At 46.0% G+C, this 22,873-nt stretch overlaps 1 protein-coding gene across 1 annotated transcript in view; it reads right to left on the reverse strand.

Moving 5' to 3' along the window:
- The window catches only part of ALK (ALK receptor tyrosine kinase), a 769,803-nt gene that overhangs the window by 82,152 nt on the left and 664,778 nt on the right, over positions 1-22,873 (reverse strand). The window contains exons 10-11 of the mRNA XM_003941519.3: positions 20,085-20,179; positions 19,791-19,919 (exon numbers count right to left, since the gene is read on the reverse strand). Coding sequence (XP_003941568.3) covers positions 19,791-19,919; positions 20,085-20,179 — 224 coding nt within the window. The remainder of the gene's footprint in view (positions 1-19,790; positions 19,920-20,084; positions 20,180-22,873) is intronic.

Consider the following 22,873-nt stretch of genomic DNA (forward strand, 5'->3'; position numbering starts at 1 on the left):
ATGCCACCAAGCCCAGCTAGTTTTTAAAACTTTTTGTTGAGATGGGGTCTCACTCTGTCACCCTGGCTGGAGTACAGTGACACAATCATAGCTCACTGCAGCCTTGAAGTTCCCAGCTCAAGCGATCCTCCTGCCTCAGCCTTGCAAAGTACTGGGATTGTGGGCATGAACCACCATGCCCAGCCTCTATATTTATTATAAAGAGGGCAAAACTGTTAATTCACACTCTCTATGGAAGGCATTTTTAGCAGAGCTAGTTTGGCCAGTTGTCCTTTAACCCACTCCTGTGCCCAAAATATATATGTGGGCTGTGCTACATCACCGTGTGAGGGGTGACGTGGGAAGAACACAGGCTTTGAAAGGAACACCAGGGTTTGGAGGCAGCTTCATCATTTATTGATTAGGGGATCTTGATCTAGTTCCTTTGCTGTAAAAGAGGCTGGATTGGCATATGAACAGAAGCAAGGGGGTAGGAAGGTTCACTGCAAAGTCCCAAACTCTAAAAATGTGAGTGTATCCTTGACTCCTGCCTGTACCCAAGGCTGGAGCAGGGCCTGTGGCCAGGAGAGTGTCTGTGAATATGGATTCCATGCTAACAGCACCTGGGAATTTAGTCAATGGGCTGGGGAGGAGGATGGAGGCAGGGAGAAAAAGAAAACCTCAGAAAGAAAGTTGGGAAATCCACTCTTTTCCTTATCTATAGTTCCCTGAAACCTGTTATGCAGACCCAGGCTTTCCTTCCAGCCAGCAGCCTGGTGAGTGTGGCCTTATCAATCATAGGGCAGAAGTGTGGCAGTTCATTTAGTTAATTCAACCCTGAAAATGACAGAATACACATATCTATGTTATACAGACAGATGGATGGATGGATAGATATAGACAGAGAGAGAGAGAGAGAGAGAGAGAGATACATAGATAGATGTGGTTTGGCTGTGTCCCCACCCAAATCTCATCTTGAATTGTAGTTCCCATAATCCCCATGTGTCATGGGAGGGACCAGGTGGATATAATTGAATCATGGGGCCAGTTTTCCCCATCCTGTTCTCATGATAGTGACTTAGTTTGCACAAGACTGGATGGTTTTATAAGGGGCTTCCCCCTTTGCTGGGCACTCATTCTTCTCCTACCTGCCATGATTCGAAGAAAGACATGTTTGCTTCCCCTTCTGCCATAACTGTAAGTTTCCTGAGGCCTCTCCAGCCATGCTGAACTTTGAGGCAATTAAACCTCTTTCCTGTATAAATTACCCAGTCTCAGGATGTCTTTATTAGCAGTATGAGAATGCACTAATACATATATGAAAAAAAATCTATCTATATGTGTGTGTGTGTGTATATATATATATATATATATATATATATATATATATATATTTCTCAATCATGTGCTAGGGAAGAGAGCTAAAGATGTGGCCTTGTACGCTATCTTAGCATCTCACCTTCAGTGGCAGCCACTTCAGCCTAGGTTAACATTATTCTGAGGATTTTGAAACGTTCCCAGAGATGCTGGGCTTCTACTTCTGGCAAGGTAAGGAGACATCTGGCGAGGGAGGAAGAGGGTTTAGGCTTTGGATTCAGATAGGTTAAGTTTTCTCATTCTGGATTCTGCTGCTGGCCAGCTGTGAGATATAAAGTAGACTGTATAACCTCTCTGAGCCTCAGTTTTTAAAATCTGAACAAATGGAGACTGTTAGACATACCATCTAGACTTCCTGTGAGAATTAGGTGATACCTATGCCAAGTACTTAGCACAACATTGAGCATTAAGAGATATACAGTGACTACAGTTTGAAATGTGTGGAACTTTGCTCTCCATTTTTCACTGTGGGAAGCAGATATCCAGTCTCAAAATTTATGTCCTCCATTTCATAAAGGAGGGTCTCCAGGGTCACTTCTCAGGAAAGGGAACCAGTATTTTCCCAATTCAGTGGACATATATTAGTCTCCAGTGGTTTCCATACTCAAAATTTTGTTTTCATTTTCAGTGATTTCAGGTGGAAGGGTCTTGAGAGGGAATGCTTTCTAAAGTGGATTCCGCAGGAAGAGAGGATTTGCCATTCTACGTCAGACCCATGATTTATCTTCCCAGAATTCTGTTGTTCCCAGCAGCCTTCAAGGCATGGTGGTCCTCCCTGCCTCGGATGGCTCTGACCCTCATAAATCTGCTCAGAGTTGCTTGGAATCAATTTATGATTCCCACCAGCGCCGCCTCTGGGGGTGTGGAGTTTCTGAGTTTATTGCTCAGTGTGCAAGGGTTGTCCTGCCTCTCGTGTGTGGGCCTGCCTTGCTCTAGCCTCATTCTGCTGGTTCCCTTTGTTCACACTGTCTGTAATCTTGTGTCATCAGAGAATGTCACAGCATGGTGGGACCTTGGAGATCTCTGAAGTCAATGTTTTCCAAGCCACCTGAGGACCTTTCACATACAGATGCTAGGGACCTGGAGATTGAAATTCAATAGATCCTGGGTGAGAAGGCGATACTTGAAATATATAAAAAACATTCTTAAGAGAATCTAATACTCAGCAAGACTTGTACATGAGTCTTGATATAGCTTATTGTCTAGGTGGAGAAACAGCATTCTAGGAAGCAGAAGTGACTTTTCTGAGCCTATCAGTATTGGAAAAGGAACCAAAATTGAGGGTTCCTCCTTCTCGGTCCAAGAGTCCTCTGGAGGTGATTAAGCCCGTCCCAGATTTCCGCCTTGAAAACTTCCAAGCCTTGTCAGATTGTCCCTACAAGAGTCCTTGATCCGCCTTGTCTTTTTCAGAACTTTACTTAATGCTAGAATCTGATTTTCAAGGTGGACCCACCAGAGCTGTGAGTACCGTGACTTTGCATAATGGGACTCTTGCTCTTCTGCTTTATCTATCGTGCCTCTGAAGCTGCTCTATACACTATTGGCCTCTCTTAGCTGAGCACTGGCCTCTGGCTTGCTGGGGACCAACTCTTAATTATTCCCACATCGTTGCCCAAGGGGTGGGCTCTTGCTTCAAGCAGGAAGAATCTGGCAGGTACTTTAGGCAGGGTAAACCTGAGATCAGTTCTACGCCAAGACAGGTTGAGTCAGAACCATGAGAAGGCAGGCAGATGCTGGGCTGATTTTCAACAATGTCGTTGAAGTGGACGGCATTGGGCACAACTTTGTGGGTCAAAGTGATCATGTCTAAAACCTGAGCGGCAAGAGAATTAGCAACAGTGGTTCCAGGGGACAGGAGGAGTCAAGGCAAGCCTTGATCCCCAGGTAGAAGCTGTGTGCTTCCTAACTTGTTTTGTCCTTCTTCCTGGGTAAAGAGCTGGGGTGGGAGGCTGAACCTTAGGCACCTGAGAGGTAACCTCCACTCACGAAAGGGGTGAAAGCCTCTTAGTGTTTACTGTGTGCCTAATATAGGCCAGTCACTGCGCTTTCACACACGCATGGAATGCCTTTATGCTTGCTGCGACATTGTAGTGCTGCAAGGGGAGTTACAGTATTCCCTCTAAAAATCAGGAAATTCAAGTTCAGAGGAGCTGAGTGGCCGGTCTGCAGCATATGGAGTAGATAACTGGTGAAGCCAGAAATGAAATGTGGATTTTCTGAGTCCAAGTTCAAGGCTTGAAAAGGGGCTAGGCTCCCCAGGAAATCCCTAGGGAAAGCGTTGATTGTTTTTTGTTTTTGTTTTCAAATCCCTGAGCCTAGGGCTCAGTTCTAGCCAGGACAGACCATACCAAGGTTGCTCCAGCCCAGAGAGTAGTCAGGCTACTGTGGGGGAACAGGCAAGAGTATGGTCAGTGTACTGAGGTGGGGTGAGTAGACCCTCCGTCCCAGAGGGTCCCGCAGTGGCCCCAGCAGTTGCTTAGCCTAGTGGAGCGTGGGCTGTGCAGGGTCAAAGGTGTCAGCCAAAGAGAGCAGGTGCTCAGGGTGAGGCTCTGGTCCCAGAGAGGACATGGGAGCAAGGCAGTGTCATAAGGGAAACCTAGTAATTGGAGTGTTTGCAAGGTCAGGAAGGAAAGACTTTAGTGAGAGGGACTGTGTCATAAGCAACAGGGCAAAATCCCAATTTTGGGGGACAAGATCAAGGTCACAGTGAGACTACCAGTGAGGCTGGCTTGATGCTGAGCAGACAATCTAAGGGTCCCCATTATCTCCCCTGCTGAGGGTCTGCCCTGGTCCCTGAAGCTCTATGGAGCTGTAGGAGGATCGAATGGGCCCCAGGGATGATCTGGGATGGGCAGCAGAGGAGGGCGGTCACCTGCCTCTTCCCTCTTCTCTCAAACATACCAACCTATTTTATTAATACTCGTTTATGAAAGAAAAAAAAAGAACTGCCTTATCTCATTCTCACACATACCGCACACTGGAAACATAGTTTAATACTCATTCACATCTAAACTGTATAAAGAACCCAGAAATATGAAAATACTGATTGGTTATAGACAGTCGAGTACAGAAAAATCTATTAAGCACTGGGTTTCATTTTAAGTACATTGCAGCACCCTCCAAGAAGAAACAAATCAATTAGTAATAAACAGTGTATCGCTAAAAAAAAATAGGCTAGACAGTGATTGTCCTGATTTTATTACTGTTGCTAAGCCATCTCATCTGCGCAATGCAATGCAAAGAAATAAAGCGTGATACAAAGGAAAGTAAGTTCTCGACCATCACTATTAATCACAACAGTAAGGCTCGGCTTCGTTTTGGAGGCTTGTGTGTATTGTACCACAGAAGAACACTCAATGCCTCATGTGGATCCTTTGTACAATTTTTATTCCGATCCATAGTACTGAGTTTCATCCACATCCATCGCTGAACTAAATGTTATGGACGTTGTAGCATACAGAACCATTTTGATGGGAAACCCTGGATCCCAGTAAATAAAAATCATGACCAAAATCCAGGTAAATATGATAGTTCACCCATTTCTTTTTTGAGACAGAGTCTTGCTCTGTCATTGAGCCTGGAGTACAGTGGCACAGTCTTGGCTCACTGCAAACTTTACCTCCTGGGCTTAAGCAATCCTACCACCTCAGACTCCAGAGTAGTTGAGACCACAGGCACACACCACCACGCTCAGCTAAATTTTACATTTTTTATAGAGATGAAGTCTCACTGTATTGCCCAGGCTGGTCTTGAACTCATGGGCTCAAGTGATCTGTGGCCTCCCAAAGTGCTGGCATTACAGGCATGAACCACTATTCCTGGCCTCCATAGTTTCTCTTTTTGAAGAAACTGGGCTGTTTGACCTGCAGAACTTCCCAGAGTCTGAATTTTGCTGATTGCATCTCCATGGTGCAGTTCAACATGTTCCTCTGTCCTGCAAATTGCCAACTAGATCGTTCTACAAGACCCCAGGTCACGTTCTTTCATCAGGAGATACTTCGTGTCTGGTTATTGCTCTCCTTTTTTATGTTAGCACATATCAAACAAAGCTCAATGCTTAGAACTATTTATTTATTGTGAGTTGCAAAATAATGCTATTCTACTTATTTACCTCTTTTTTCATATGCTAGTTGGAATATATTTATAGAAAGATGTTCTCCCTTATCTACTATCTGGGTTACTGAGTAATATGGTTCATGTAGAAAATGCAGAATAAATGCTCAATTCTTTCTCCTTATGCATAGATTTCAAGACACTGAATTGGTTCTCTATCATCCTCTGAAACTGGTCAATTAACTGTACATCATTATGAATCCATAAATTTAAACATATTTTAAAGTTTCAATTAATCACAATTTTTATCCTCTGAAAGCTCAAATGATCACCTTTGGTCAGTGGAAGCTTCCTGGGTCCCTTTGACACGACCCTAGTAAACTTTCAAAGGTTCTTTGCTATATGATATGACAAAATATTTCTTCTCTAGACCTGGAATAACGATTTTCTCAAAAGCCTTGGTTTCTTTTAGTGGGAAAAAGTATTTTAAGTACATATTCTGGGTGCTATGGAATCTTTGCTACTGGATTGGTGATTGTCTCTATTTTCTTTAGTGAAGAGAGCTAGGAAATATATGTGTGCATGCATATATGTATATCAGTATAAATATACATCTATGTGAAATACACATACATATGTGTATGACAAAGTACGTCATGAGTTCATATTAATATTTCCAACTCAAATTCAGGACTACAGGGCTTTTTATTTAACTCGTCTATATCATATCTGCATTTTTTTTTTCACACTGAGAACCGTGTCTCTCAATAACACATGTGGTAGTCAAATGAGAATATACTGTAATTATTCATTTACTTTACCTTTCCTTACACACAGTATTAGAGTCACAATGCTTTACTACTACCACCATTATTAATATAAAAACTGAGAACATCAAACTTTTATTTTATATGTGCTTTTCCTTCTCCTGTGATTTTTTTGTAATTGTACTATATATAGCTACCCTGGGCGGATGGCCATTAATATGCCGCTCTTTCCTCTATCCCTTACTTAGTCATAGTTCTGTAAGTATTTCTAGTTATTGCTCACATCAGTCCTTATGTTGCTATATCTCTAGTCATTTTTGTTGTCTGAAGCCTGTTTTAAAGTAAATTCCTTAGAACGAGGTCACAGGAGAAATATTCCTTGAATTCTTTGGTGTTGATAATATATTTTTCCCTCAAGTATCTTAAAAATGTTACTCTATTTTCTTGTTATATAAAGTGTTGCTGTCAAAAACTCTGATAATTTTAAATTTCCTTCTCTAATAAGTCACTTGCTATTTTGGTTAGGTGTCCAAAGTATTTTTTTTATTTAAAGTCCAGCAATTGTACTAGAATATACATTGGTACTGCTCATTCTGGGTCAATATTCTTAGGTATATGGTATGCTCTTTTAATAAGTAGCTTAATTAGGATATTTTCCTGGAGTTATACTTTTAAGTATTTTGTTTTGTTCTAGTTATTCACTTTTCTTCTTCAGGTCTTTCTATTATTTTTATGTTGGATCTTCATTGCCTGTCTTCGACGTGTGTCATCTTTTTCATTTTTAAAAATTTCCTCTTTTTACCTTCTACTTCTTGTAAGGCATAAACTGTTGTGTTTATTGGTTTTTGTGTTCCCTCTATTAATACGTTAGCCTTCATTTTTGAAAACAGTTTATTACTGCAAATTCTTTTCTGAGTTCTAGCACCACATGTCTGAGTTTTTCTTATACTGATTTATGTATTTTTCATGTCTCATATCATTGTTTTGGTGCCTTTTAGCTCATTTTAAAACAGAAGGTTAGATTCTGACAGATCCAGTAAGCATGTCTTTCTGGTATGCTTTTATTTCCTGGAAGTGTGTTATTCTGCCCTCTGTGTTCTGTTTTTTGTTTTCTTATTTTAATTTTGAATGATATTTGATCTTGATGCTCTTCTGTTAGGTATTTTTATGTGAGATTAGTTTTCCTGAATTTTTAGGGTTCAGGAGCTTTTTTATTTCACAGAACTCCCTCTACTCCTTTTTAAAAATATTATGTTCAAAAATATAAAAGTTTTGCAAATATGTTGGCTCATGCCTGTAATCTCTGCACTTTGGGAGACCGAGGCAAGTGGATCACCTGAGGTCAGGAGTTTGAGACCAGACTGGCAAACATGGTAAAACTCCATCTCTACTAAAAATACAAAAATTAGCTAGGTGTGGTTACCTGTAATCCCAGCTACTTGGGAGGCTGAGGCAGGTGAATCACCTGAACCCAGGAGGCGGAGGTTACAGTGAGCTCCGATCATGTCACTACACTTCAGCTTGGGTGACAGAGTGAGACTCTGCCTCAAGAGAGAGAAAAAAACAAAGCAGTTTGCTTTCTGAGATTTCTGACTGCTTCTTTCTTCCACTTTTATCTGGATATTGTCTTATTTATTTATTCTCTATTATCCCTGTCTGACTCAATGTTTATTTTACCCCAGAACTTACTTCTTGTGTGGGACCTGTCCTGGAATGAGGTTTGCTCGCTAGACTGCTCCAGCCCCTTCAGATCCAACTGTGCCCATGGTCCCCTGCACTGGGCAAAGCCCCTCCCACTTTCAGAAGCTGCTCTCAGACTGGCTGTCTGTAATTTCTAGCAAATATCTGTTAGCTCTTTAGGGGTTCTCCTGTTCTCAGGCCTGTTTCTCCCCTGTCTTCTGTCTTGTACCGATGCCGATACTCTGCAGGCCTTGTGATGTTGGCGCTTTGACTAATCTCACTTGCATGTTGAAGTTTTAGGGGAATAACCTTATCCTCAAATTTTGCTGTCAATGTTGTTTGTGGGTTTTCAGTTTTGATATACGGTGGTTCTGTGTTTATGCAGGGATTTGGAAAGACTTTTTTTTTTTTTTTAAAGAAAACTATGCTGTTCCTACTGTCACTGCCTTCTTCCCAGAATCCTTGAAACATTTTTTAAATGTAGAAATCATTTGAACTCATTGGCGATGGCAAGCCCCTGTAAACCATCTGTCTGGTCAGAGCCCTCACCTTCTTTTCTGTTCCTGGGTTGCAGGTTTGTTTTTCAGATTTCACCTCAGGGACATCTCCAGTGACCCTGGCTTAGAACCTGCCATTACGTATGCTCTGGCTGTTTTTGATACGGCCTGCTAAGTATAATTTAATCTTTTCTTGATAGTGCTACCCAGACTTAATGAGTTGTTTAGGGCTATCTGACTCTTCATTAAATGGCCTCAGGCACACATATTTTATAGTGACTCTCTTTCTCTGCTAGCAGGTGTCTTTCGGTACTGCAGCGTGCCCACCTAATCTTATCTTACCTCCAAGATCAGGTGAGGGCATGACGGTGGCCCCATCCCTCTTGGTGTATCAGGCTGAGGGCAGTTAACTGCAGGAAACCTTTATGTCGCAGTTTTGGAAGGTATTTATATTTTGGTATTTTTATTTGGTGGATGGTGGAAGGTACTAGAAGTCTAACTTCAGATAAAAGGATGTTATCATAATTTTGAATGAACAGGGTTGAGGATGTTTAGGCCTTCAATTTCCATGTACAGTTTATGGTACATTTCTACAGCATCTCCACCTCCAGTAAGCTTAGCTCCTTACAACCATGATAGGTCAGTAGATAGGGAATGGAGAAGAGCTGTGACTTTTGTCTTATAAGTCATACAGTCATGTAGAAAAGTTAAGCAATTGGCCAGTGACTGCAAAGCAAACCTGGGGCTAAGTTAAGACGGGCACATCACCTGCCCTCTTTCTACGACACAAACTGTTTTCAGTTGATGAATTTTCCATGCTGTTCTTCTAGCTTGTGTCTCAGACCGAATTGATTTGTGAGCATGCGCAGGCATATGTACACACACGTGCTTGCATGTGCACCTGAGCGCCTGGCCAAGTGTGCCTGTGTACACATACCCACCCCATTCATTCACGCAAAGCTTTCCCTCTGGTTCTTTTTGGATGATGGGAAGTCAGGGAGGTAACAAAAACAACAATGACACCAGCCCTGTCTTTTACTAGAAATGCTCACACACATGATCTCATTTTTACTTTTATATTGCTGTTTCCTTTGCTCCAGACACAGTTCCTCTAGGCAGGCGGGGTGCCTGATAATGCTTGAGACCAGAGGCCCAACTCTGTCCCTACTAAGAGGCAGACACCCCTTCTTGGAGAGGGACTTCCAAGTGAGCTTGCCCCCAACAACAGGGCAGCAAGCCAGGGCTGTCGAGATAAAAGCTGCTTTCAGGGCTGAATTACCCTAAACAGCTCTGACACCCAGTGATCTGCAGGAGATTTTAATGGCTCCTGTGATGGCTGCTGTATTGTGTTCTCCGCCACCCCCTGCTCCCCAAGGGAAAGTCAGCAACACATGGTCGAAGAGAAAGGTCAGGGAAAAACACTATCCTGAAAGCAGAGCTGTAAAAATCAAGTTAAGGGAGGCTCAGGGCTAATTTGGTTATTTCTAACTTGGCTTCAGGCCAGAATCAGGCCAATAAAGTGTTTGATATGGAGATGGGTGCTGTGGACTCACCCATCTGCAGGTTACGCATAACGGATTTGGTTTTGAGGCTTCAGTGAGAAGTGGCTGGTGGTTTAAATGCCAGCTCTGCCACACTCAAGCCCAAAAGGTCATGGACTTCTGCCTTGTCCATTCTTGTCTGCAAATGGGAGAGATTTAATCGAGTGTATCACCGCAGGGGTTGTGTGATTAGGACTCACTGCCTCCTGTTGTAAGGTCCACTGGCTCCTAAGAGACAGGCAAACATGCGGGAAACCAGAGCCCCTCACTCCTTTATTCTAAGAAATACCTGGTCATCGCTTGGTTCTAACTCATGATGGCTGAAATCTCTACAAGGCCGTTGGGATTGCACCGCCTCTGACAGATGAGCAGACGGAGGTGCAGGCAGCCCAACCGACCGGGGGATTTGGAGCCAGAAAGATGCCCTGACTTCTGGGTGTGGGTCCCAGACCCTCTAAAATGAACTGGAGGACTGAGCCACACGTGAGAGGATGTGACATCCAAATTTCAAGGGTAGAAAAGAAAGCAGTGGGGAAGCATTAGGACCAAATACTGGACCGGGAAGAGAAGGCGAAGTGTGTAAGACTAGAGGGCTAGAGAAAAGAAGGGAAGAAACGCTTCCCTCTTATCTTTGTCTGTAATGCAGTCATGGTGGCTGGAGATGCAGCAGCCATTTTGCAACCATGAGGCAACAAGCATGAGGAAAAGGCCAAGAAGATCGCAGAGATGTAAGTCTTGACATTATCAGGCACTGGATGATGACAGTAGTCCCTTCTAGGGCCACTGAATTAACATCAGCGGTCATCTATACAACAATCTTTGTTGTCATACTGGACCAGTCCTTGGGGCTGAGTGAATGGGCCCAATCTTTTTGCTTACATATATATTTAACAATAATGTTAATTACAATATGACAACAGCATTTTCTATTAGCATATTGTTTTCAAAGCCTGATAGAAATGATCTCATTTGCTCAGTACAATAGCCAGCTCTGAGAAAGTAACTGTGGCAGGTAATTAACATCCCTACTTTACGGATGGGGAAACGGGGCCCAGAATCTTTGACTCTCCTGAAGTTCCATGGCCAGAACATTGGCCTCTAGGATTCGCTGCCAATCCACTTACTGTCTTGCTATTGCCTGGCACTTGGTAGGCGCTTTGTGACTATTTAAGCATCTGTGGAATATTGAATACATAGGCTTGAGATTGATCTTAGGAATTCTGCCCGTCAGAATCCCCACTGGGCTCCCAGAGCGTACTGGTGAATGGTTGATCTCCAGCATACAGAAGTCACTACGGGTAGGCTCTAAGATGGCCTCAGTGGTATCCAATTCTTGATAGCCACACCCTTGTGTAATCCTCTCCCTTTGAGTGTTGGTGAGATCTGTGAGTTTCTTCTAACCAATAGAATATGGCACAGATGATGAGATGGCATTTTCTTGCTAATGTTATAAACTTGTAATTTCTGTATTACTAGAAGATTCTCTCTTTCTCTCTCCCTTCCTCCCCTATCCTACTGCCTCACCCCTGCACTAGCTTTGCAAAAGTAAGCTGCCATACTGGGGAGAAACTGAGGGTGGCCTCCAGCCAGTTAGGGACTGAGGCTCTCAGTCTAATAGCCCTCCAAGAACTGCCAAATGCCACGTAAGCTTGGCAGTGAACGTCTCCTCCATAGAGCTTTTAGATGAGACGCTAGCCCTGGGTGACATCCTAACTGCAACCTCACGAGAGACTATGAAGTGGAGGACTCAGCTGAGCTGTGTCTGATTTCCTGACCTGCAGAAACTTGTATAATAAATGTGTGTTGTTATAGCTTCTGTGTTTATGGCCATTTGTCACAACGCAATAGATAACTATCTAGGCACCACAAAGATTCTGCTGTGCAGCTGGTACATTCTTTGGCCTCCTCATCTTTTTTTTTTTTTTTGAAATGGAGTTTCACTCTTGTTGCCCAGGCTGGAGTGCAATGGCGCGATCTTGGCTCACCGCAACCTCCACCTCCTGGGTTCAAGCGATTCTCCTGCCTCAGCCTCCCGAGTAGCTGGGATTATAGGCATGTGCCACCATGCCCAGCTAATTTTTATATTTTTAGTAGACACGGGGTTTCTCCATGTTGCTCAGGCTGGTCTTGAACTCCCAAGTTCAGGTGATTCACCCGCCTCGGCCTCTCAAAGTGCTGGGATTACAGGCATGAGCCACCGAGCATGGCCAACCTCCTCATCTTTTGTGTAAACATCCAGCAGGGAGGGCACTGGCTGGGCCGAGTTCTGTCTGCCCTGTGTCCTCTCTCTCCTCCCAGACCCCTTGATAGCTAAGGTAATTCCATCTCTTCTTTCTTTTCCTCTCGGTAGGGGAGGGGCAAGCTGGGAAGACCATCTTTTGTGATTAAGAGTTAGCATTTTAACCTTTTTACTCCTAGATCCATTATTCACTCCAGGGCCGATGAATTAAAAAAATGTTTTTCTTTGCCAAATCCACTGAAGCTTTGCTGTAACAAGCAGAGAGCTGAATAGGCCCTGAGAAGATGCGGAGTTGTTTTACAGGCAGAATCAGCAAGTCCAAGAGAGAATGATAACAAAGTGGTCTTCCCAAGCAAGTACTTAATGCACTTGCCCTGATGGAGGTGCCTTTGCCTTCTGCTAGTCTTCAATCTAACTGATCTTAATCAAGGCATGCTGAGCCCAGAGTTCCTGGATCATTTATTGTCTCCCACTTTTGTAACTTTTCACTGAAACAAATGAGAAAAAACAACCGTTTTCTCAGGCCAGCCAGGAGAGAGAAAGGCAATGGTTCCTGTCTGCTGCTTAGAAGGGCAACAGTATCGACTTTATGTTAAAGTATTTTGTCAGCAACTTTGTCGTAATCCCAGCTCCCATCTAGCACTAGCCTGGAGGTCCAAGAGGCATCTTTGGGTCTGTCAGAGCTGGGTGGGTCTGTGCTATTTCTTCAGGGGGGCCCACGTTTGGGAAGTTCTGAAGCAACAGTGTTGATGCCTTTCTATCTCACAGAACGCATTTTGAAAATGATGGTTGGTTGAGAATAATTTGCAATGCACCATCCAGGGCAGGGTGAAGTGGGGGCACCTGTCCTGGTTCTAGATGTGATCAGAATCAGAGTCTCTCTTGTGCTGGGAGAACAGTGGCTTCATGCTGGGCTTGTGCAGACGAAGCTCTGGGTGATCATTTCGCAAGAGAACACTTTGGCTCGTTCACAGCCTCAGACCCCCAGGCCCCTGCATAGGGTTTGGCACAGAGTACGCACCCAGTACATGCTGGTTAAATGGAACTATGTGAGTTGTTATTTCTTAGGCTTGGGATTCAGGGAAAGCAATGATGTTGTCTGCATTGGATGCTGAGTTGAATCTTCTCGGAAAGAGAACGGCCGATTAGGATGCAGCAAGAGCTTCTCCCTTATGCTAGTCAGCAATTGGGTAGTATTTAGAATTGTTCGTAACAGGTGTGGGCTTAGAGTGGGAATGGCTTTGGAGTGAGCTGGCTTGACTTTGAACCCTGGATCTGCATTTGATTAGTAGGTCAAGTCACATAATCTTTCTGATCCTCTGTTTCCTCAATTCTAAAGTGATGAAGAAAATGATGGCAGGCTGGCTGTGGTGGCTTAAGCCTGTAATCCCAGCACTTTGGGAGGCTGAGGTAGGCGGATCACAGGTCAGGAGTTTGAGACCAGCCTGACCAACATGGTGAAACTGCGTCTCTACTAAAAATACAAAAATACAAAAAAAAAAAAAAAAAAAAAAAAAGAAAAGAAAAGAAAAAGAAAAATTAGCCAGCATGGTGGTACATGCCTGCAATCCCAGCTACTTAGGAGGCTGAGGCAGGAGAATCGCTTGAACCTGGGAAGCAGAGGTTGCAGTGAGCCGAGATTATGCCACTGCACTCCAGCCTGGGCTACAGAGCGAGACTCCATATAAAAAAAATGATGGCCCAGGTAGCTAGCCACTTATGTGTCAGGCACCTTTCTAAGCCCTGGATACATATTAATGTATGTGACCCTTGCATCAAATGTAAGCGATGTAAGCACTGATAATCTAAGCACCATTTTTTGATGCAAGGAAGCAAAGGCACAGGCAACAGAAGGGACTTGCTTAGTTAGAGTGCGCGACACAGCTGGGATTTGGACGCGGGTAGTCTGCGCTCTTAAAAACAATGCTATATTGCTTCCTCATAGTGACATCTCCCTCAGGGAGTTCGTGAGAATCAAATGAAAGAGACACTGAATGTGCTTAGTGACTGTCACCCGGTGGGCAGACGGAGGGAGGTGGCTGACAAATGGTGGAACACACGCTGGGAAGCTCTATTGCTGGTGGGAGCTCGGCCTGCAGCCCGGCCTCTGGTTCCACCCGGTTACCATCACCTGCTCCCTGGGGACGTACTTTCTCGCCATTAAGCTGGCCCCGGTGTTTACTACTGTCCACTTCTTGGGGATGCTGACTGGCTCTCCAGCGTGCAGCCTCTGAAGAAACTCGTTAGCGTTGGTAATGGGATTGTGAATCACAAATCAGTTCTTTGGCACCTCTCTTCCTGGAGCACAAGCCCTGATTTCTCGGGGAAAGGGGGACACACCCAAAATAGTGACATTCTAATTGGGAGAGTGCTGAACCTGCTGCAATGACTGGGGTCCCAAGAGCCTTGTTCAGGCTGGTGCTTCCTGCGTCATTGCTGGTGAGCTTGCTATAAATAGGTGATAATCTAAAATTAGTAACATAAGCGTGATCACAGAACATGAGGTTAATCATCAGGGCAGCTGAGCAGGGAAATGGCCAGTGTCTGAAGGGGCTCCAAGGGTTGTAACCATGGTCCTGTGCCTGCCACCCCTTAATGAACTGTCCCCCCTAGTTAAATGGGTGCTAATAGAAGTGCCTTCCAAGTGCACCAGTGAAGGCTAGGGTGCCTGGAGGAGGAATGCCAATTAGCTGCAATTATCAGCTTTCTTACATGTGCGTGGGAATACTGCCTGCCTGGGGCACCGTCTTGAATGTTAGTGAAGATGCAGATGTGCTCTGTTTAAGCGAAAACTAACATTAAGAAGCCAGGTTGTTCAGAAAAGAGAGATCCCTCGGGCAGACCTATTGAATAATGGGATTCCTAAAAGATTTCTTTATCATGACTTTGACCTTCCAAATGTTAGCTGGCATAGAAAATTTCACTTTCTGCATGATTTTTGAGAAACATGATCTTTTGCTTTTTACACAAGTTGTCTAACTTAGGGCAAGTTGGTTCACCTCTCTGGACCTCATCTGTTAAAGGGAGATACCACGATAGCACCAAGAGCTCAGCACAGTCCTGGCACACAGCAGTGCATAGTGAATTGCAGTTACGATTGATGTGTGAAGCGGGAACAACGTGACACAAGGCCTTTGCTTTGGGCCAGGCTCCTCGTCTGTAGGTCGGGCTGCAGTTCTGAGTTCCTAAATTTTTTTTTGCTAATCAAACTTTCATTGAGGGATGGTTAAAAATGCGGATTCGACCTCCTGCTCCCAGACATTCAGATTCCATAGGTTGGCAGTGGCCCAAGAATCTGCATTTTTAACAAGCAGCACTTGCAGGCACCCTGTTCCCATCAGGAGACCCAGATGCAAATGATTTGAGGCTACACTTGGAGAAACCAAGGCTGAGTCTAGTTCCCTGGCTGGCCAGCTCCCTGCTGCACTTGTGAGTCCTGGATTGTGTCCGTAACTGGGCATTTCTGGGGAAAGCTGTTAATGATATCATTAACACAAATCTATCTGAGCTCCCTCCAGAGTGGGGGGTCCCTGGCTTCCTGCTCTGACTTGTTTCTGGACTTCTCACGTCTTGGACCTCCCAGCTTCAAGGCTGGGATGCAATGAGGAGCTGTGGCTAAAGAGAGGGACTTGGCTCCCTCGCTGTCCCCAGCATGGGATTATCTGTAAGGCCAGCAAGGAAGAGGCCAGGATTTTTCGGAACTGGATTAGAATACATGATTGATTTAGGAACGGAGTGACTCTGAAGTGGGGTGTGCCACTACAGTAGGCTTGGTGGGACCTGCAGGGCCTGAGGGGAACAAAGCCCCCCATCGAGCGGAAAGACAGGCTCTGAGGGAGGACGCTGGCCTGCGGAGCCTGCCTTCCAACCATGCCGTCATCCCCAGAGGGGTGTACTTGGAGCATAATGGCTCTAGCTACAAATTCTATTAACTCTAATAGTTGTTCTGTGGTGAACGGATAATGTATTTAGCAGAAATAGACCCAATCAATTTTTAGGAAACACATAAAACTTTCTCATTGGAATTGGCATCTGTTCTTGAATCAGGAGCGTGTGTGGAAATGGACAGTCTGTGGCCCTTCCTCACTTCTGGGCACGTGAGCAGTGCCATGGGTTAACTGGAGATATGGGTCAAATAAAGCCATAGATCCCTGATGCTATCACCCTTCAGCCCTTAGAATCTTGGAGCTGGGAATGGGAAGGGACTTGGACGCTGTCTACTTCTAACTTTGACTTAAAAAAAAATTGGTTTCTCTGCCCTTGTCTGTGCTCACATCAGCCCCACTCATCTGTTGAACTGCCCTGATGGGAGCCCTGCCAGCCCGGCGGGGGTGTTCCAGTGCTCTTCCCATGATTCTGTATATTTTTTAATTGCTTTATCCCCCTTTGGCAAGAGATGTGTCCTCAGAAAATGGCAGACCAACCTGTCACCAAATAGCTAGAGGCAAGGCTATGGTTTTAACGCCAGGGCCCCCACAGTTAGGGCTGTGGAGTTGGGCTGGTTCTCCTGTTAGCTGAGCTGATTCTCTTAGACTCGCCCTATACAGACAGCATCTGAGCTCCAAAGAGAAGGATGGAGGGGAAGGGAGATTGAGGCAGGGTCCTTGGGCCCTGGGGGGCTGCTTATTCTCATTTGGGCTTTTTAGGGAAAGAGTGTGGTAGAGCCTGCCTGTACATCCTCACTGCTAACATTCAGTACTGCCAGAGAGAGAGAGAGAGAGAGAGAGAGAGAGAGAGAGAAGAGAAAGAGAGAGAGAGAAAGAAGGGAGCAGGGTGAGGGAGACAGAGAGATAGAGAGACAGAGAGAGGAACCTGGCTCTGCAGCCCTGTGATCACATTACTCCAATCATTTGGTTAGTGTAATTGTATGTGCAAAGCTGACAAATGTAATTTCCCTGGACTTAATACTTGCACCATTTTCTCGTTCAGCCCCTTCATCTGATTAGCTAAAGTGACTCAGAGTCTTCCGAGAACACCGCATGAAGCACCTGGATAGGATTTTCCCAGCCTGGAAGCTTCAGCGGCTCAGCTTTGCCCCATGGGCCTGGAGGTGAAGAACCGCCCACATCTAGGGAGTCAGGCCCAGTCTCTCATCAGAGGGGAGGGCTGCTGCGGGGAGTGAGGAATGTTTAGGGAAACGTTGTCAGTAACTGTTTTCAAATGCCCCCAAAGGGCCTTTGCCTTTCTAGGGGTTCTCCAACGCCTGGCTGGAGGAGAGCTGAAATGCCACCAGCCACCTTGTTCCAGCCCAGCAGAAACTGACAGCTTTGAACTTTGGAAAGAAAAATCGCATTATGTTGTCTCCTCGATTGTTTGGCAGAAGGCTGGGGGTGATGTGTTTACTGTGTGTGCAGGGCGTCTGGGCTGGAACTCTTCCTGCTCTTTTCTGTTTTTAGTGTTTATCTCTGATTGGAGACTTCGATATGTAGAAGCAGCTTAGTTGGGTGAAAGAATGCGGATTCCAGGTTCACTTTCTGGCTCCACTGCCTTCCAGCCACGGGCCCTTACATTCTTCCAGTTTCCTCATCTCTGCAATGGTAAAAACAGCAACTATCCCTGGGCCAGTGTGAGGGCAAGTTGTTGTGTGAAATAACCTAGCCCATGGGACCATGCTCAACGATCTTTCCTTTCTTTTCCCTCTCCTTCCAGCCCATCCCTCTGTTCCTCTGCAGGGGGCCTCCCAGGTAGAAATCTGAGTTGGGCTTTGCAGACATGCTCTGCCGCCTCATAGGCCACTCTCCTCCCATGGCCCAGAAGCTCCAGGATGGCGAGTACTGGCTCAGCCCTGACCCTGTTGTAACCATGCACCGTGCTGGGCACGCGTCTGCTGGGTGACTATTACTGAGTGGGTGTGGCCTTGGCCTCGGCCTCCATGAGTCTGCCTGGACCCATAGGCACTGCCTTAGCATTGCCCTGAGACTGGAGTTGAGGATGACGAGTCGTTTTTCAGCGGGAGGCTTGTGTTCCAGCTGCTGTCTTCTCCAGCCTTTAATTTTATTTAGAGGTGGTGGGGGAGTCATCGCCACGTTTGAGCCACTGGTAATTTCATCAGTCTGATTGGCCATCGGGCAGGCCCTTATCGATTAGCCTTTTAGGGACAGGGGGAGTTATGTGGCAATAAACTCAGGAGTCGAGCAGGCTTTTTCCTAAATGCTGGCTGCAGGGGGCTGGCTGCTGACACCTGAGATCCAGGCTCAGGCATCCGGCCATCCACTGGTCGATAGATGTTTCTGGAGACTCTGCTATGTAATCAGTGCTGTTGATTAGGCTGGGCAGGGGGCTGCAGCTATGTTTACTTAGCACATTAAAAGGGGAAGTCTGGCTTCTTCCCTTAATTTATACATTTATAAGTTTCCTGAATTTATCACAGGGAGGTGGTAGTTGACCAAGAGCCAAGGAGTGAGTGGAGGTGAATCACTGGGGCTGGGCGGCAGGGCGTTGAATGGAGAACTAGAAGGCCACCTCCAGCAGATGAGCCATTGTCATGAACTGAGATTTGAGGGGGAAACCAGGGAGAGCTGCAGTTGTGGGACAGGCTCTCCTCTCTGTGGGAACATGCGAAGATCTTTTGTGATTCTAGTGAAAGGGGAAGGGAGAGATGATGGGAAAAGGAACTCCCTTAATCTTGGGTTTGGCAGCTGGATTAGATCAGGCAGGGTGAGGGTTAGCCCTGGGACAGCTTTTCATGGGATAGAAAGGCAGGGACTCCTTCAAAGACAAAGCAACACTAACATCTAGTTCACACGTTGAGAGCTGATATGGCAAAGGCTTGAAACTCATTTCTTGTACTTTGTACCAAAAAGGGATTTCATATTATAAGTTGAAATTAGAGATTTATCAGTGATCTGTTATTATTTTGATAAAGACTTACCTTTTATAGGAAAAAGAGTGTGGGTAGATTGTGTGTTGTATACTTGTTTCTCCAGGCTATACATAGCAGAAGAACCCTCCCAGGACAAGGCACCAATGCCTGCCTGGGAAAATCTCTTGGCTTGCTGGTGTGGGGCCGGGGCAGCCTCAGTTAGCTTCTGTGGGGCTAGGTTCACAGCCTCTGGTCTAATAGAAGACTGGCTGACAAGTTACACCTACGGTTTATAACCAGAGGTTGAAGAGTTTCTTTAGTGGCAAGGGGCCATGGGAAGTCTTGGCTTGGGGTATGCTCAGCCGAACAGCTCTTGAGGGGATCTGAGCTCTGGGGGAACTGTGCTGAATGGAAGCTTTGGAGGCTTTACCCATAATGGGGTAGTCCACCTTTGTGCAACAGATAACCTTGGCTATGGGCCCAGCCCTCTTTACAAGGAGAAGGAATCTGACAGTAAGATTTGCTTTGTTCGGTAAGAGGAGAGTGAATTCAAGGCACTGAGTTGGGAAAAAAATGCCATCTTGGTTCTCCCCTTCGGGTGGGGCCTAGGCATTCCCTAGGCATAGAGGAAGCTGCTCCTATGCACAACTTCCAGTGGTTTCCGTTGCTCGGGCACTATGAGAACCAGTCAGCTTCCTCTCGGACCCCATAGTCAGAGCGCAGGTGATGCTCCTTCTAAAGATTGACCGTTTCATTCTTTTAGCACAGCTCCCCACCCCAATCACGGCTCCAGTCTTTCTTCTGCCTTTTGCAGCAAGAGGTTACTGTGCTCACGTTTGTGAGCTGAGCCCTTACCTGTAGGGTCAAAGATGGGGTTCTGTCTTGCTGAATTTTCCCCAGGTTTCAGCTCCTTGTTTGGGTTTCTCTCAAACAGGTTTCTTGATTTGGGTGCTGTCTTCTGTGGGATCTTGTCCTCTCCACTAACTGGAATAGAGGAGAATGGGCTGTGTTAGGTAAGAGTCGATTTCAGGCTGATAGATGATTTCACACTGAGGGAGGTGGGAGAGACAGGCTTAGGCTGAGTAGGGACAGTGAGGCTATGGGCCATCGGGGCTGGGGGACAGGGTGCTGGGGTCAGAGTGAACTCACTGGTGAGGTAGCAGTCCAGGCTGATGGAGATATTGTCAAAAGCCACGATGGCTCTGGATCCTTGTCCCCACCATGCGACCATCTGCAGCCAGAACCTGTACACATCAAGAAGAATGTAAGTGAGAAGCAAACTGGGGGGTCTTGTCTTAGGATTCAGCATCCAGCACACATGTGCTGACTACCTGGCTCAGAATGTGAGTTTGGAAAAGGCTTACCTAATCCCAGAGCAGTGGGAGAGAAGAGCTGTCAACTCCTCCTTCTGTATTGCTGCATAGTGCTAATGACTGACACACTGGTCCTTAAATCCAGCCCCGAGTTTGAGGCCTGGGACCAGGACTACCTGAAAATCTGAGGAGAAATCTTTTGCTTTCTGGGTGTGCGAGGTGCTTGGAAGTGGAGAAGCAATCTGGCAGTAACGGCTTTGTTCAGCAAGTGGGGAGTGATTTCATGACACTGAGTTGGGGAAAAAAAATACCAGCTTGGGTATCCTGTTTAGGTGAACTAAACAGGAGACATGTGTAGGTCTGACATTCAGCCAGTGAGGCTGAAGTCATTATTAAAGTATGAAAATGCTTCCGTACCAGCCAATAAGGAACCGCGGTTCCACTCGTGCCCCTTCTTGTCCCATCAGGCAGCTGGCTCCTTCCCTGGTGCCCCCTGCCCTCTGAATTTCCCAATTCACCAGCCACCCATAGGGTTTATCCATTGGATAGCCCAGCAGGGGTCTCACGCATCCCAGGTTTCATCCAGCATCACTGGAGGTTGCCTGCCTGGTGGTTAAATATTAAGTGACTTGACTATTACCCCTGGGAGCGTTTGTAACCAACACAGAGGAGTCATAAAAGTGTTAACAACAAACCCATTAAGATATTGTTTCTTTCCCCGCTCTTTCATATCCGTGGACCGCCAGGTTCTCAGACTGTGACCAGGGAAGGCCTTACAGTGACATAAACAGGAAAATACCTTTGGTTGGTTTGTTTCCTGAGAAATCATCCCCCAGAAGGCTATCCGTCAACCAGCCTTTCCTGCTGTAAAGTGAAGATTCCCTGAGAACCTTACAAACATTTTCTGCCCTCCAGAAAGTCAGTCCAGAATGACCTGCAGAAAGCGTGTGGTCTCTGGCATGGATATGAAAACACTAAGAGAAGGAAGCCATGCTCACCAACTGGTGACTGGGTAAACCTCACATGGTACAGCCATACAATGGGATGCCAGGCTACAGTAAAGAACGGACTGGCAGACACGCTATAAAATGGATGGACCTCAAATACACTATGCTAAGTTAAAGAATCCAGACAGTAGGTGAAAGACCTCACATTGAATGATTCCGTTGATAGAAAATGTCTAGAAAAGGTAACTCGGTGGAGCCAGAAAGCCGGTTCGTGGTTGCCTGGGGCTGCGAGTGGGCACAGGATTGACTGCAGATGAGCACGCAGGCTTTTGGGGGGGATGAAAATGTTCAGAAACGGGAGTGTGGGGCTCTCTCCACAACTCTGTAAGTTTGTTGGAAGTCACTGACTTGTATACTTACAGTGGGTGAATTTTATGATATGTAAATTATAGCTGGATAAAGCTGTTAGAAAAAAAGGAGAAAGAGGAAGAAAGAGGGAAGCCAGGCCACAGGGCACTGGCACATAGGGTGGCAAGAGCAGGAAACCAGAGCAGGGTGGGCATTGGTGATGTGGAGAGAACGGGACCTGCGGGACACAAGGACAAGAAACGGGGTGTCAGCAGCGGGAGGAGAGACATGGAGGAGGCGGTGCGGAGAGAAGGGCGTTTGCTCACACGGGTTTGCAGTGAGGCAGCAACGCTTTAGCCAGTGAGTCAACTACAGCAGGGGCTGGAAGCCCCGTTCCGCCTGTGAGCAGATGACCACTGATCAACATGTAGAAGGCAAAGTGCTGGCTTGGTTATTCCTGGCCAGAGGACAGTTACTGTTTCCATGGAGTGAAGCCTTAAATTCCAAAACTTTTATCTGAATAACTGTGATTGATTATTCTTAACTGAACTACTCCATACATTTATCTGTGCCTTTTTTTTTTTGAGATGGAATCTCACATTGTTGCCCAGGCTGTAGTGCAGTGGCACGATCTCGGCTCACGCAATCTCCACCTCCTGGATTCAAGCAATTCTCCTGCCTCAGCCTCCTGAGTAGCTGGGACTACAGGTGTGCGCCACCATGCCCAGCTAATTTTTTTGTATTTTTAGTAGAGACGGGGTTTCACCGTGTTGGCCAGGACGGTCTCGATCTCCTGACCTCGTGATCTGCCTGCCTCGGCCTCCCAAATGCTGAGATTACAGGCATGAGCCACCGTGCCCGGCCTTATCTGTGTTTTTAACCCTCTCGTGAGGGCTGGTCATTCAGAAACAATCCTTTCTGTCTGAAAGTCACAATTATAGGACCCAAATATGGTTTGATTCTAAAGAAGAAATTCTAAAGAAGATTCTAAAGAAGAAATGCCCAAATCTGTTGTAGCTGCGGCCAACATCACTGGGGTTGGCCTTTCAGGCCGTATTCCCCATGAAGAGGTCTCCATGCTACCCTCAGTCAGGATAGGGTGGGCTGGTGGTTGGGTGTGGAAGGAGGAGTGCCTGGTGGAGAAACTTCAAATCCTGTTCTGGGAGGCTTGGGCATGCCAGATGAGTGTGCAAGAGGGGAGGGACAGCACAAGGACCCTCAGCCCCTGCCACCCTGGCACTGGGGTGTATGCCTCTGAGAGGCATCTCTCATTCCAGCCTTGGTACACACCTATTTTTGCGTCCTATACAGCTATTGCATATAGGTCTAT

The sequence above is a fragment of the Saimiri boliviensis genome, chromosome 1 (assembly GCF_048565385.1).
Source record: "Saimiri boliviensis isolate mSaiBol1 chromosome 1, mSaiBol1.pri, whole genome shotgun sequence".
NCBI lineage: Eukaryota > Metazoa > Chordata > Mammalia > Primates > Cebidae > Saimiri > Saimiri boliviensis.